Genomic DNA, 15,405 nt, shown 5'->3' on the forward strand with positions numbered 1-15,405 from the left:
TTAAAAGGTTATAAAACAAGCAATTTTGTGATAAAAGGAATTCCATTTCCATTTTTCTAAGGAAAAAAAGTGCCAACCAAAGAGGCCCTAAGTATTTAAAGAAGGAAATTTAGCCTTGTTTGACATCTTTTATCTCATTTTTTTTTCAATCATATATTCACACAATAAAATATTCTACACGTAAGTTTTAAATATTTTCCTACTTTTTAATCACTTAGCGTTTGTTTGGGCCCTATTATTTGTCCATTTTTTCTTCTCATTTTCAGAATTTGTGGTCCCCATGCCTATATATTTTACTATGGTGTGACATTTGTCTTGACTTTTCAATGGATGTTTTACTTAAATTTCCCAAACTGCCTTTGACGTGTTCTTGTGGAGCATTGCATCAATTGTAGTGTAGTTGAGGTAATTTGGTCCAATGCATTTTCAACGGTATAATGATGGGAAATTGAAGTATGATAAGGCAACTACCTTTTGTATTTTTTTTATTGATTCTTTCACCGTAGAATAATGAGATTTGAAAGAAAAATAAAAAAAATGCCACTATAATATGCTCCAAAAGGGGGTTTATTTTTCAAAAATTTAGGCCCTGTTCTCTTTACCGTTTTCGGGCCGTTTTCTGTTTTCGATTTTTTAAAACGGTGAAAACGTGTTCTCTTTCCCGTTTTTGAAAACGAATTTTCGAAAACGAAAAAAAATTTGTGAAGAAAACACAAAACGACTTTTTTGTCGTTTTGGGTGTTTTTAGTGTAAAACTTGAAAAAATTGAAAACGCGGGAAACCCTTTTTTTTTTTTTTTTTTTGTTTTGAGGAGGTGGTGTGGTGATTCTCAAAATTTCAAAAAAAAATTAAAATTAATTTTTTTTTTAGGTGGTGGTGTGGTGATTCTCAAAATTAAAAAAAAAAAAAAATCATTTTTTTTGTTTTGAGAAACTGACAAAAAAAACGTATTTTCAATAATTTCAAAACAAACACTCAAAACACAAAACTCAAAATGAATTCAAAACTCGAAACACAAAACTGAAACACAAAGAGAACACCCTTAGTATTCAAAATATTGAAAATCCGAAATAATGATTGCTCACGTGATTGGAGCATATTTGACTAGAATGCAGTTTGACTTCCGAATACATGAAAGTTTTGCCCTAAAGAATAATGGTATATGTAATAATGTGAATAGGCTTGGAGAAATGTGTAATAGGCATCAGTTGAGACTCAATGGAAGTAGGTATATGATGACATATTTGGCAATTTCGCATCAGTTATTCTACTTCTACAAAAAAAAAAAAGAAAAAAAGAAAAAAAAATTTCATATAAAACGATAGCGTTCATCTGTCCATGGAAATTCAAATCCATAGCAGAGTTCATTTTGCATATACCACAAATAAACAAATATTCAAAAAATTTGCCACCTTAGGAGATAAAATTTTAGAAGTACCCCAGCAGGCCATTAACAGATATTACTGGATGACGAGGGCTCGAATGGTGTCAACCATTGAACCAAAAAAAAAAAAAAACAAAAAATTTATGTTTGATCACTGTTTCCAACTCATAAACCAAGTCTCAGCTCTTATGCCTTAGTTACAATAAGCTATGCCTTGTTTGGACATGCCAATATATAAGATAAATATATCATAGCTATTACAAACTCCATGAATCATAAACATTCCTGCTACTTTGCTTCTTGATACCACATAAAAACTAGACTAATACCAGTTCGACTAAACGGATTTATCTTCTCTCTTTTCAAATCTTATTATTTCGTTTCCTTCCGTCGGACTCTTGGATTTTCTGGGAAGATTATACAAATAAACTCTCTAAACTCGATGTCATTACAATATGCTTAGCAAGAGCCGCTTGGTCATAGTTCTGACTTATGGGCTAACGGATCAAGGTCACTAGCCCTACATTCAAGTCGACTACCCTCAACCTCAAGCATAAGTAACTTGGGGGTGATAATAGAGAATTTCTCTCAACATCATCTCTCTAATCATAGGTTCTCCCATATTCTCATCAATATCAAGATTGATCGGGGATTGGGCCGGAGGATTACTAGAAGGATCGTACAGACCAGAGATATATGGGTGGTGGAGAGCCTCCGAGACTGTAATCCTTTTTGATGGATCAAATATGAGCATCTTTTGAAGCAAATCTATTGCCAAAGGATCAGCATGAGGATATAGAGCAGAAAATGGTGTTCCTCTGCAAAAGTTGAATGATCTGATGAACCTTTTGGCTTTTGCATTATCAATGAATTCAATATCTTCTTCAGGTTGGCCACCAAGAACACTTATAATAAGCTTAAGCTGACCGAGGCAATCAGTTCCTGGGAAGATTGGCTTCCGGCCAAGAATTTCTGCGAAGATGCAACCTACGGACCAGACGTCAATAGAGGTTCCATAATTGTCGCAGGAAAGAAGCAGCTCTGGCGCACGATACCATCGTGTAACTACATATTCGGTCATGAATTGTCCATTGTCTTTGCTAGTTCGTGCCAGTCCGAAATCACATATCTTCAGTTCACAGTTTGCATTGACAAGGAGATTTCCTGGCTTCAAGTCTCGATGAAGAATGTTGGCCGAATGAAGATACTTCAATCCCCTAAGAATCTGCATTTTGCAATATAGTCGAACAAAGAGCTCAGAGAGAGAGAGAGAGAGAGAGAGCGAGCATTCTCACATCCTAGAAAGTACAATGAAAGGAAACACTGCCGAACAGAATGTCAAGAACTCTGATCTACTTATGGGTTTGTGATCATATCGTTGAATCATCAACGATAACAGCATATCGAGGAACATTTATTTCAATGTCTTAATTAACATTAAAGAATGAATATAATAATAACGATAAGTGGTATGGTAGAGATATAAATGTGGCATTTGCAGGCTTAAAACAAGCCTTCAATGTTCTTATCAACTTTGTTCAAAATAGATTAAGAAAGGGATTTTGCTATTTGTACAGAAGTAGAGTTCCTAGAACCTTGACAGAAAATAAGTCAACCCCACCCCTTCCCGAGGTGTCGGTAGGGGATTATGTGAACCATTACCTGTACACCTAGAAGGGTTCTTGAGAAAGTTGACAAATAAAGTGTAAATTCAAGAAATAAGTCATTGATTTTTTGTTCAGATCTTTGCCCAAATCATGTGATACCATCTAAGTTCATAAAACCAAAATGACCAGCCAGTACAATACGTACAAGCAAAGCCTATTCCAAGATAATCACTTGAACCAATGGATATCAGTTGGTAATTATAAGAAATCCTCTGCCAAATTAGCACTTTATGCAACATTTCACCAATTACTACCATATGATACATACCATACTATGATATACCGACGCGAACACTTGTGTACAACACGACACGTGTTGGATATGTCGACATGTGATTTTTGAAAGAAGGACTGTCAAGATTCGTTGTCGACACGTTAATTAAATTCTTTAAAATTCTTTATTTATATAATATAAATTTAGTTTTATACTTGGTATTAATTTTTTTTATTTTTATTTTTATTGAAATTTTTTAAATATAGTACATATTTGTTATTTACCAATAACTTTGAATTAAAAATATATATAATATTTTTAATAAAAAAAGTTCAAGGGGTATCAGTATTCGACATGTATTGGACACGGACATTGAAGTGTCCGTACGAAAGATATACTATATTTCTTTGCAAAAGATGGGAAGAAAAATTATACCTGAAAAATGAAAAATTTGCAGTGATCATTGGACAGAGGCTGCAAAGACTTTATAATCTGATTAAGATCAGTATCCATCAACTCATAAACCAAATACACATCCTTGAAACTCCTCGTATGAATCGGCATCATAACATCTTTCAAACCAATCACGTTTTCGTGCTTTATGATCCGCAATAGCATCAATTCTCTCAGAGTCACTCCCATTGGAATCGGCTGGCAAAATTGTTCTGCACCCCACGGTGAAAGTGCTATTTACTGCTTCTAGTCATGGTGATGAGTTTGACACAGGGTTAGTTCAATTGCAGCACACACTCTATCTCCGCTCCCTCTCCCTCTGTTTTTTTCTTAATTTTTCATTTTTTGGTTGTGTAGAGCGTTTAAATTTGGGTATGAATAGTGCAAATTATTTTTACGTGGAAAATTAATCCTTCCCAAGGATGCTCTTTATGGAATGTTCTTCCGTTTTGTTTCTTGAATTTTCAAATGTACTGTTCTTCTGTTGTGCTTCTTTGGAGATTTTTGTTTCTTGAATTTTCAAACGTACATCTAATTTTTGCTTTGCATCTTTTCACGTAACTAAGACTTGATTTATATTCAGGATGCTGGAAGAATGGATACGAAAGAATCAAGCAGACGAAGTTTACATGTTTCCATCGCAAATAAAAGAGTTAATTACAAATTTGGATCTGGCCAACAGTCTATCTCCACCATCATATAAATTACTACAGGGTTTGTTCTTGTCATCCTTGAGGAGATGAACGGTAATGTTCTTGTGAGCTATAACACCCCGTTCATCGATTAGCCATTATTCTTGAATTTAGGACTTAATTATAAGATTAATTTGTTTGGGATCAAGTTATTCAACTATCCATACCTTAAAGAATCTTTATGCAAATTTTGAAAATTTCAATTTTTCCAGCCCATGAACAATACTGATCAAGGATTTGGTTGAAGAAAAATATTTTATAAGATTTTTTCTCTTCTACTTTTAGGAAGACAAAATTAGTTAGACTAGTTTCCTTTATAAATTATACTATGCATGTATATTATCGGAATTGATCTCCTAAGCACCCGGGTGACATGGTACATTATAATAGGTGATAATGGTTGGTTACAAAATTAATTGGATCAAAATTACGCTTCTTTATCATAAAGTAGGTAATATAATGGTTGACATAATAGGTGTTAGCAAAATATGATTGGTTGAAGAAGTTAATTGTGTTTTAAACAGTCTAATAATAAGTTGTCAGGTAATATTAGGTCAAGGATTATGTTAATTATTATGTCTATGTAGCATGATTGAATTATATTACCTATTATAGTGTGTCATTTCACTTAGTAGGCATAGCTGGTTTAGGAGTTCAATTTCGTTTATATTATATTATTATATTTATTAAAATATATATTATAAGGGTCCGTTTGATTGTAAAGATCGAATTGAATTGCCTTGAAAACAAATTCTAGGAAATTAAATTGCCTAGAAATTGTTTTCTTGAGAATTGTAACTTATTGTGGTTGATTGATATAATTTTTTTACGTGAAAAATGTTGAAATAGAAGTGTTCTTTGGTGTTCGTTTGGTTTTGTTTTACATGAAAATTGTAAATTAAAGGGATATAATTTACTGGTATTGGGGAAGAAATTTGTCTCCATTGTCAAAACCCAAAAAAATAAAAAAATAAAAAAAAATAAAAAAATTCAAGAAAATCCTTTATTTTATGGTGTTCATTTGACTTTGTTTTACATGAAAATTGTCAATTAAAGGGAAATATTTTTTTTACAATAATTCTTATAATTTGTTTCCAATACCCAAAAAAAAAAAAACGACAGTGGTCGAGAATTGGAATTCTCTCCAAATTCAAGGAAAATGTGAAAATTGGCTTATGTGGTAAGAAAGGTGGAAAATGAATTTTATGAAAAATTTTGCCAATCAAACAACAAAAAATGACAAAGATGGAATTTCAATTCCATTTTACTTGAAATTCCATGCCAATCAAACATGGCATTAATGATTCTAAGATGAATTCAATCTAGACATCTATTGCTTCTTATCCTATAAATTGATTGTGTAAACTACCCTTTTTTTGCTATTCTTTAACTTATTGAATGCTTGAAAACTTAATTGATAAGAGTAGGGATGCAACGAGCCAAATCGAGTCGGCTTGTGAGCTGAAATTTTCGGCTCGAGCTCGGCTCGGGCTTTTTTAAGGCGATTTTTTTTAGGCTCGACCCGAGCCGTCAAGTCGGCTCGATTTTTTGGAATTTTTTCCTTTTTTTTTTTTTCTCTCCTAGCCACCAGCATGGTTAAGGCAGCTTAGCAGGCCACAGATTTTTCCTTCTTTTTTTTTTTGGGTCGTCGAGCCACACAGATCGGGTCAACTCGAGCCAACTCCCAGAAAAGCTCGGGTCGAGCCACGGGCGGTTCAAGCCGACAAGCTCGATTGCCATCCCTAGATGAGAGTTATAGTTATAAAATTATTTTGATAAAAATAAATTACATGCTTGGGAAAAATTTTACATTGCTCTAAATGGAAACTAATCTCTAATCATGAAAGATGATCGTGTTAATAATAGTCTTTAAATTTTCATTATAATTATGCAGTCAATCTTCAATGATAAAAATGACAAATTCTTTTTGTTAGGTTGTCAAGTAACACCCCCATGTCTAACTTTGTGGGTTCTATTTTTTAACTTATATTGGAGATTAAATTTTGAAGTAATCATATTTTGATGATGACACATGATAATTTATAATGATTTAAAAAGTTTTTGTCACTAAATAGATTGTACAACGATGATATAATTGACTGGTTCGTTTTAAAAGGTTAAAGATTAACTTGCTTTTGAATAATAAATTGTGCAACCTTGCTAAATATTTGGTCATTTTTAAGTGAAAATCATATTGACCATTCTTCGATCAAATCACCCATGTTGTCTATATGCAAAATGAAAATCAAGGTGTGATTTTACATATGTAAATATGGATATGATATTTTTATCTATACACATACATATGGATATAAACAAAAAATTTATATACAATTATGCTATATCTACAATCATGCTTGACAATGTTGATGTTGTCAAAATTTTGACCATTGATTTAAAAAATAGTTTTTGAAATAGATGAATGTGATGTTGGCAAGTGTGAATTGTCAAGCAAGATTGTCAAACTAAAGGTTAAACCCTAACCTTAAGGGTCCCCCACCACCCCTGTCCTGGAGCATCGTGAGGGAGGTAAATCGCAGATTATGCCTCCAAGGTTATATGTGTGGCATGATTCTTCAAAATAATTAGAATTGGATGGGAAAAGATGCCTAATTAGTGTTTTAACCAAAATATGATTGAACAAATTACACAAGTGGACTGCGTATGATCATTTGACGAAGCAAATGTACAAAATGAGACGGTAGGGGTGATTTGTCCAATTAATGATCGATTTGAAAGTTCAAATGTCAAAAATAAAATGGTATGAAAAATTGTTCAATGAAAACAAGCTATATAATTATTTTGTACCAATTACCCATTTATGAAATATTTAGGGTTAGGCAATTTGCACTCATTGACTAAAAAAATTGTAGACTACGTGAATAATAACGCATTATAGAATCTTATACCTACTTAAATATCTAAGGGGGTGTATTCAATTGAGACTTTTAATAACTTTTTGAGATTTAAAAAGTTTAGGGGTATTCAATTGAGATTTTTTGAGACTCTCTCAAAGTAATGATGTATTCAAATGAGACTTTTATAAACTTTTAAAAAGTCTTTAAAAGTTACAGTGTATTCAATTAAAAAATTTTAGAAGTCTCTATAAGTTTTTGGGTATTCAAATTTTAATAACTTTTAGAAATTTTAATAAAAGTCTTTGAAATACTAACTTTTAAGCAAAAAGTACTCATATAAAATCTTAAAATTTGTCTCTCATTAATCACGAGATTTTGGGAGATTTTCACAAAAAATAAACAAAAAATCAATTTTTCTTTCCTTTAACATTCTATGGACATGTTTGATTAAAATTTATTTTTTTCTATTAATTATATTTTATTTATATTTCTTTCTCTCTCTTATTATTTATCTTTATTTTTTATGAAAAAATTAAATTGAATTCTTGTAACTTTTTTTTTCTTTTTTTCATTCATTTTATGTGAAAAATATCTATTTTTTAATTAAATTATAAAAGTTTATATGAAAAATTTATAATTAAATTTCAATATATTGATTTTTAAAAGTTACTATACTAATAATATTGCATTATACATATAATTTTGTTTATTATTTATTTAATTAAGGTCTTAAATTTTTTTTTTAAACTTTTTTTATTATATGGGAAGAAGAAGTGGAATTGTTGAAACTAACACCCCATATGTGAGAATTTCACCCTAGATTTACGTGAATTCTATTTCAAATGAAAGTTTTCAAAAGTTTTTTGAATTCCACGAAAGTCTATAAAAGTTTTAACAATCATGCTTGGGGTATATTGTGGTATCCAACATGGTGTCAAAAATGGACATCCGGTACCTCGGCATTGGTCGAGGTGCCTGCCACGCTGGGGCCCACCGGCACCTCGGCCAATACCGAGGTGCCGGGTATCCATTTTGGACACAATAATGTACCAAGAGCATTATCTAAGTTTTAAAATGAAATTCTATAGAAGTTTACGAAAGACTTTCACTAATTCCATACAAATCTATAAAAGATCCACGAAATTCACAAAAATCATCATTTAAAAAAAGTCCATCAAAGTTTTGAAAAGTCCCAATTGAATGCACCCCTATAAATGTGTTGTTATCTTCTAAACTTTTTAACAATGTTCACAACGTATTATTTTCTACTATATTTTTCATGCACTTTGTTACGCCTCAACATCGAGGCTTCAGACTTCGCTTACGTAGTAGTCCACTTGAATACGCCAACCAAAAAGAACCCCAATCCCTAAACGTGAGAAAAAGAAGTGCTGAATGTTGGTGCCGGGCTTATTTGTGAGCGGTAAAGATGGTTGTTTGTGAGTGCATTTTAAATCACAAATTTATGAAATGGAAATGTAGTACAAAACCATAAAACCAAATAAGAAAATTAAAATAAGGAGTAGAAAACGAAGATTAAATCCGAGGCAAGTGTATTCACTCTCTCCTTAAGACAATATTGCCCCGCTACGGTGCTCACGGTTGGCGGCAATTGTCTCCCAAGATACAACGGATTCGATTTGTGGTAGTAGCACTTCAAACCACAAATCCGGCGAACTTTCGACGGAGTTTCCCCTCTACAAGGAATATAATATATGAAAAGAGATGAAGAAGAAGAGAATTGAGGCCTAATCCCATTTGGAGGCTCCACGAGAGCAGCCATTTCACTGATATTTTCCATGGAAAATCATCAAAATCATATATCTAAATACTTACTATATTCATATTTTTATTTGAATGTAAAGAAGATAAAGTGGGCACTTACATTTCGGCGATTCGATCTTCTGGGCTGGGCTCGCCTCCTCTCAACTTTTGATCAATAAAATAATCTTGGAATTTCAACTTTTCTTTCTCTTCAATCTTCCACCAATTGACAGCAACCCCCTTTATTCAACTTTGTCAATGAAAAAGCATCCAATTTGGCTAACAAGTAAAGCCAAAGCCCTGCATATTCAGTAATAAAAAATTATTCATAATCATCATTGAATTTAAAAGTAGGCAACCAAACCCACTTATGAATTCCCATTTGGGTAGATAATCACTATACACAGAAATATATATATATATATATATATATATATATATATAGAGAGAGAGAGAGAGAGAGAGAGAGAGAGAGAGAGAGACAGAGAGAGGGAGAGAGAAGCAATTGGGTAGTTTATGTGAGGGTTTGAAAATTGGAACGTCTTGTAGCGAATTGTTCATGCGTGTGGGAGTTTGTGGCGCCTGCATTATTTGTGCCACGTGGAAAGTAACCAACGGAGGTAGGTTGCTTCCTCTTAGCTGGCTTAAGTCGTAGTTATACAAACTTGATCGAACTAGTCGATCCAGCTCATAAACCCGTCCTCTAGTCAATCTATGAAAGGTTCGATTTGATCAGGGACGGTTTCAGAATTAAATCCAAGATTGAATTACAAAATTGAGAAACAACGTGATAACTTTTTAATTAAGAAAAATTGAAGTCCCCAAAACCCCGGGTAGTTTTGTTTTGGTTTCCAAATCTATTAAAGAAAAAATCATGAATTTGATTAGTCGTATGTGATTTTAATCTTTAAATTGATGGTTTACGTCTCATACAAATTCACATATTTAAATAAGTTAGAGATACAGAATTCAATATTTGAAGGTTAAGATCTCAAAATAGAACAATTGAAAAATTGAACTCATAGAATTGGTCCATGTACAACTAAGCCTCATTAGTCTCCAACCCTTAACCCGTAATTACAGAAGAATTCCTCAATTGTGCGATCCAATACAAACTCTAGAACTTTTGAACTTCTTGGTATCCCTCATGTATCACCAAGAACAACTCGTTCTTCATTAACTGGAACTCCGATCATCTTTTTGAATCTTCGTAACTCTGAGAGATATTTGATAGAGATTTATTGGTGTTTTGATCTTTTAGATTTTGATCTTGTAATTAAAGCAAGAGGATTATGGAATGAGAATTTAATCTTTAACAATATGTTTTCTTGGATGAATAATGGCTCAACACACCTTAGCAATAGATTTTGCCTTGAGTATTTATGATATAGAGAGTTATGGATTGCTTAGAATTGTAAAATGGCTGAAAATTGCAAACTTGGATTTTCTTGGGCGACACAACCGGCGGCATATCAATTCATCTTCTTGTCGTTTCTATCTTTCAGCCTTGACTGCCTCGATCTCTCCATTTGTAGGTTCCGGTAGTGGAGCCAATTCTGGGTCTAAAATATGGAAGATCTTCAATGCAGTAAGTAGAAATTTCAACTTGCTTGAGTTTCCCTTGGGCGGCCAGCGGGTGATCCGATTATACTAAAATCACCGGAGCACCCTTCAAGTGGACATCGAGCACTTTTTGAGTAGCCGTCATATTTTTGTCATATGTTTCTCTTTCGATATTCGATATATGCAATTCAAAGAACGTTGAAAAACCAACTTAAAGGACTGCAATTCCTTTAGAAATATCATTTTTTTTTTCAATTCAAAAACATTTGAATTGAAAAAAAAAATGATATTTCTAAAGGAATTGCAGTCCTTTAAGTTGGTTTTTCAACGTTCTTTGAATTGCATATATCGAATATCGAAAGAGAAACATATGACAAAAATATGACGGCTACTCAAAAAGTGCTCGATGTCCACTTGAAGGGTGCTCCGGTGATTTTAGTATAATCGGATCACCCGCTGGCCGCCCAAGGGAAACTCAAGCAAGTTGAAATTTCTACTTACTGCATTGAAGATCTTCCATATTTTAGACCCAGAATTGGCTCCACTACCGGAACCTACAAATGGAGAGATCGAGGCAGTCAAGGCTGAAAGATAGAAACGACAAGAAGATGAATTGATATGCCGCCGGTTGTGTCGCCCAAGAAAATCCAAGTTTGCAATTTTCAGCCATTTTACAATTCTAAGCAATCCATAACTCTCTATATCATAAATACTCAAGGCAAAATCTATTGCTAAGGTGTGTTGAGCCATTATTCATCCAAGAAAACATATTGTTAAAGATTAAATTCTCATTCCATAATCCTCTTGCTTTAATTACAAGATCAAAATCTAAAAGATCAAAACACCAATAAATCTCTATCAAATATCTCTCAGAGTTACGAAGATTCAAAAAGATGATCGGAGTTCCAGTTAATGAAGAACGAGTTGTTCTTGGTGATACATGAGGGATACCAAGAAGTTCAAAAGTTCTAGAGTTTGTATTGGATCGCACAATTGAGGAATTCTTCTGTAATTACGGGTTAAGGGTTGGAGACTAATGAGGCTTAGTTGTACATGGACCAATTCTATGAGTTCAATTTTTCAATTGTTCTATTTTGAGATCTTAACCTTCAAATATGGTATTCTGTATCTCTAACTTATTTAAATATGTGAATTTGTATGAGACGTAAACCATCAATTTAAAGATTAAAATCAAGCGTGTGGCCTTTCTTCAGGTTTGGCTTTGTAAATACATTTTGTGTGTGCCAAGCTTGAAGCCCTCCATGAGCTATTTACCCATAGCGCACGAGTTGGCGCGTGGTAGGCCTCTAAATTTGTTTTCTTTCTTTTTAATTGCCCTATATAGAGGCATGTCTTCTCTTCAATCCCAATTGAAGAATGGTGCATCTCCCACTCGCAGTGGGCTTCTTTGGTTCACTCAAATGTGGTTGAGAGCCTATTTTCCATCGCTTGGTGCTCCATCCTTTTCCAGTCCTTCTACTAGCTGCTATAGGCTAGCCATCCCCAGAAGAGACATTTTTTCATTCTTTTATACTTTGAATTCAATCCCTTTCTTCTTTCCTTTTCCTCCCTTTTTGACTCCGGGTTATGTGCAACCTCCATCCACTATGGTAGTGCTAGCACTTCTCTGTTCATTTGGATTCAGTTTTTGACCGGAAGGGAGTTGTTCCATGATATTTTGACTGGAACCAATGCCAAAGTTGGGATTAAAATATACGCTCCCCAATTTTTTGCTCGCCAACTTGGCTTTGGCCAAACTTGGCCTGTTCCCCTTGCTATTCAAGAAATTTAATAGACCGCTTCCAAACCATTAATAAGGTAGAGGTAGAAGCTATAAATGCTCGCAATATTTTTTTGACGAGCAACTTTTCATTATCCCCTTTCAATCCTAGCCGTACCATCCATTCCCTTTTTGAACGACTCTGGCCGTCAGCGAAGCGCAGATTGTTTGTGACCGATGCCAATCGTGCTTTCCATTCACTGGACCAGCCAAACATTTCTTCCACCTCTCCTGTTTTGGTCACTCCTGTGTCCATTAGGAGTCCCTCTTCCCCTGCTCGTGCTAAACAGTCTACTCGTCCATCGACTTCTCTTCCTACCAAATCCACTGCAGCTAAAAGTGCCCCAAACCGCAAACGGCCAGCCTCAGCATCTCCTATTTTGGAGGATGATGCTGCTGATGATGATGACACCCCTCTCATCGTCAGGAGGAAGGTAATTAAATTGGTTTACTCACAAGCATACCTTTCCATACTTGAAACTTTTCTATGTACTGATGGTTTATTTGGATTTCTCATAAAAGTTCAGCCTCTCCTTTGAAAGCTTTGGTGTTGGCAGCTCCTGCTCCATCATCCTCTGCTAAGGCTGCTTCATCCAAACCAGTTGATGAAGGGACTACGCTTAAAGAGAAATCTTCAATCCCAGAATCTTTATCACAACCAATGGATGAGCCACCTTTTTCCCAGGGCATCGACCCCCCAAACATCGAAGCAGAAGGTAATTCATTTTTTTATGCTTCACCTTTGCTTGTGCTATTGGTTTTTGTTTGTTGTTTTTTGAGTTCTACAGATGCTTCCATGAGTCTGCCCGTTACGGCAAGTTCTTCTTGCTTAGACAAGGGGAAGTCCTCACGAATGGTGGAGCCACAGGTGGTAGATTTGGCTGGGGACATGCCACCTTCCAAGATTGCTGATGAGGTAATCTTTGCTTCACATTTACTTTCACTTTGTTTAGTGTAGTGAAAACCTTCAATGTTGGTAACTTTCTTTGTAGGATGCTGATAAAATTGTGCGTTCCATCCAAGACTTGTTCACTTCCTTAGGGCAAGTCAAGACATCTCGCCCTGCTTCAGCCAATCGTCCTTCTGCTTCTTCAAAAGAAGATATGAAGTTTCTCAAGCAGTCGATATTTGAGTATGTGTCCTTCATGGATATGGACATCGGTAAGGCTAGTACTGCCAAGCATAAGGATAAACTTGAGCATTTGAATGCGAAATTGGAGAAAGCACTGACACTTCCGTCGCTCAATCTTTTTGCTGATTTTTAAAGCGACGTTGAAATTTGTCCATTCCGAGGTCCTCTCCTTGCTGGCCAAAAATGTCGAACTGAAGGTCAAAAGTACTCAATATCTTCGCACTGTATCTGAAAAAGAGTCCTTGCTTCTGGAGATCAACAAAGCTGAGGACGAATTGAAAGAAATCTCTTCCGAAGTCATGATTGAAAACTCTTTGATGACTAGTTTGGCTGCATAGATGAAGGAGCTTCAAGTCAAGATGGACGACTGCAAGGCGAGAATGACTGCTAAAAAGCGTAATGCCTCCCAAGGAATTAAGCGAACTAAGTCTTTGGTCGAGTAGTACAAGAAGCTGAAAGTTGATGATGATGTTGTGGCTGAAATCAATATCACTTCTTTTCGACAGGGCAAGGACTGGAGGAGACTTAGGGAAAGAATTCGTTTGGTATGGGGCGAATTGTAATTAAGACATATAATGCCTTAACTTTTTCTTTTTGTAATTTCGTATTGACTTTCTCTTTGTAACCTTGTACTGATATCCATTTCTAATTTTGAGTATAAGAGCAGCCATCATTGTTAATGAATAACTATTTTAGCTTCTTGTGTATTTATTGATGTTTGTCTTTTAATCGTCAATCGCTCAAGCATTTAACTGCTTTATGCTAAAATTATTTGCACATTTTCTCTTGATATTTCTGCCTCTTTTTCCAAGACTTAGGGCCACTTGATTCCATTTGCTAGGCACGAATGTGGCTGTTTATATTCTGTCTCTTCACCTTCACCCTTCTATAAATATACGTATACTTCACACTTTCCATCTTCATTTCCATTTTCTCCTTCAAAAACCAATTTGCTACTATTGTTTGGCATTTTGACAGTCAATCCAAAACCTTCGTTTTTCATGGAAATGGATCATCTGATCCGCCCATTTTGCCATCTTTCTTGATGTCACCTTTGGTATGGGAGATATAGGAAATATTCTTTGGCCAGTGAAGTTCTTCCCATCGTCTCCATGTTCCTTACAGGGAGTTCGATGATAGAAGACAATTTTTTAGGGTGCCTGCAAGCCACCTTGCTTGCTGAGAGTACTTCTCAGACTCCTTGCCCGTCATTGCAGCGATGAGAAGGTGCTTCATCTTCCTTTCTGCTTGCTGAGAGTGCTTCTCGGCCTCTCTGGTTGCCTTTGCAGCAGTGCGATCGGGATGGCGATCAAGGTCAGTACACCCTCTTACTTGGTGATCAACCGGGAGATTAATTTGCTCTTAATTGTAGTTTATAGAGTATTTAGCATCTTGTATTTTGCAACTTTGTAATGAACGTTTGATAATAAATGAATTTATTTGAACGTATTTCGCTTTGGCACTTTTTACTCTACGATCGTTCAATGCGCTTTGATTATACTTTTATTTGTTCACTTTCCCATAAGGAAGGAACATATTTTTTTAAATATTTGCCATTAATGAACCTCATGTGCTTGGTGCCGTCTAAATCGTCCAAATGATAGGCTCCATTAGGCAACACATTATTTACTTTATTTGGTCCTTCCCAATTGGGCGACCATTTGTCATACTTTGGATCTTTGCTATCCAAAGTAAGTACTGTTTTCCAAACGAATTCGCCCGGGCTAAACGACTTGGCTATAAATTTTTTATTATAAAATTTAGCCATTCTTCGTTTTTGAACCTGCAATCTATTTAAGAAGACTAACTTTAATTCGTCCAACTCCAATAAGTTTTGAACTAGTGATTCGGTATACTCATCACCACTTAACTTATGTTGCAAACACACTCTGATCGAT

At 34.8% G+C, this 15,405-nt stretch overlaps 2 protein-coding genes across 2 annotated transcripts in view; one reads left to right on the top strand and one right to left on the bottom strand.

Moving 5' to 3' along the window:
- The window catches only part of LOC111407433, a 10,076-nt gene extending 5,388 nt beyond the window's left edge, over positions 1–4,688 (top strand). The window contains exon 5 of the mRNA XM_023036897.1: positions 4,302–4,688. Coding sequence (XP_022892665.1) covers positions 4,302–4,461 — 160 coding nt within the window. The 3' untranslated portion in view covers positions 4,462–4,688. The remainder of the gene's footprint in view (positions 1–4,301) is intronic.
- Positions 1,511–3,897, bottom strand: LOC111407434 (mitogen-activated protein kinase homolog NTF3-like). Its single transcript, XM_023036898.1, has 2 exons — positions 3,701–3,897; positions 1,511–2,609 (listed from the first exon to the last, which is right to left on the bottom strand). The coding sequence occupies exons 1-2, from the start codon at positions 3,881–3,883 to the stop codon at positions 1,932–1,934; spliced, it is 861 nt and encodes a 286-aa protein (XP_022892666.1). The 5' UTR covers positions 3,884–3,897; the 3' UTR covers positions 1,511–1,931.
- Positions 4,689–15,405: the final 10,717 nt, after the last annotated feature.

The sequence above is a fragment of the Olea europaea genome, chromosome 13 (assembly GCF_002742605.1).
Source record: "Olea europaea var. sylvestris chromosome 13, O_europaea_v1, whole genome shotgun sequence".
NCBI lineage: Eukaryota > Viridiplantae > Streptophyta > Magnoliopsida > Lamiales > Oleaceae > Olea > Olea europaea.

What these genes read in the sequence shown, in the direction of transcription:
- LOC111407434 (XM_023036898.1), bottom strand. Translation starts at nt 3,883, where the DNA reads ATGCTATTGCGGATCATAAAGCACGAAAACGTGATTGGTTTGAAAGAT. An exon ending in GCAAATTTTTCATTTTTCAG is followed by an intron (nt 2,610 to 3,700) that starts GTATAATTTTTC and finishes TGCAAAATGCAG; the next exon opens with ATTCTTAGGGGATTGAAGTA.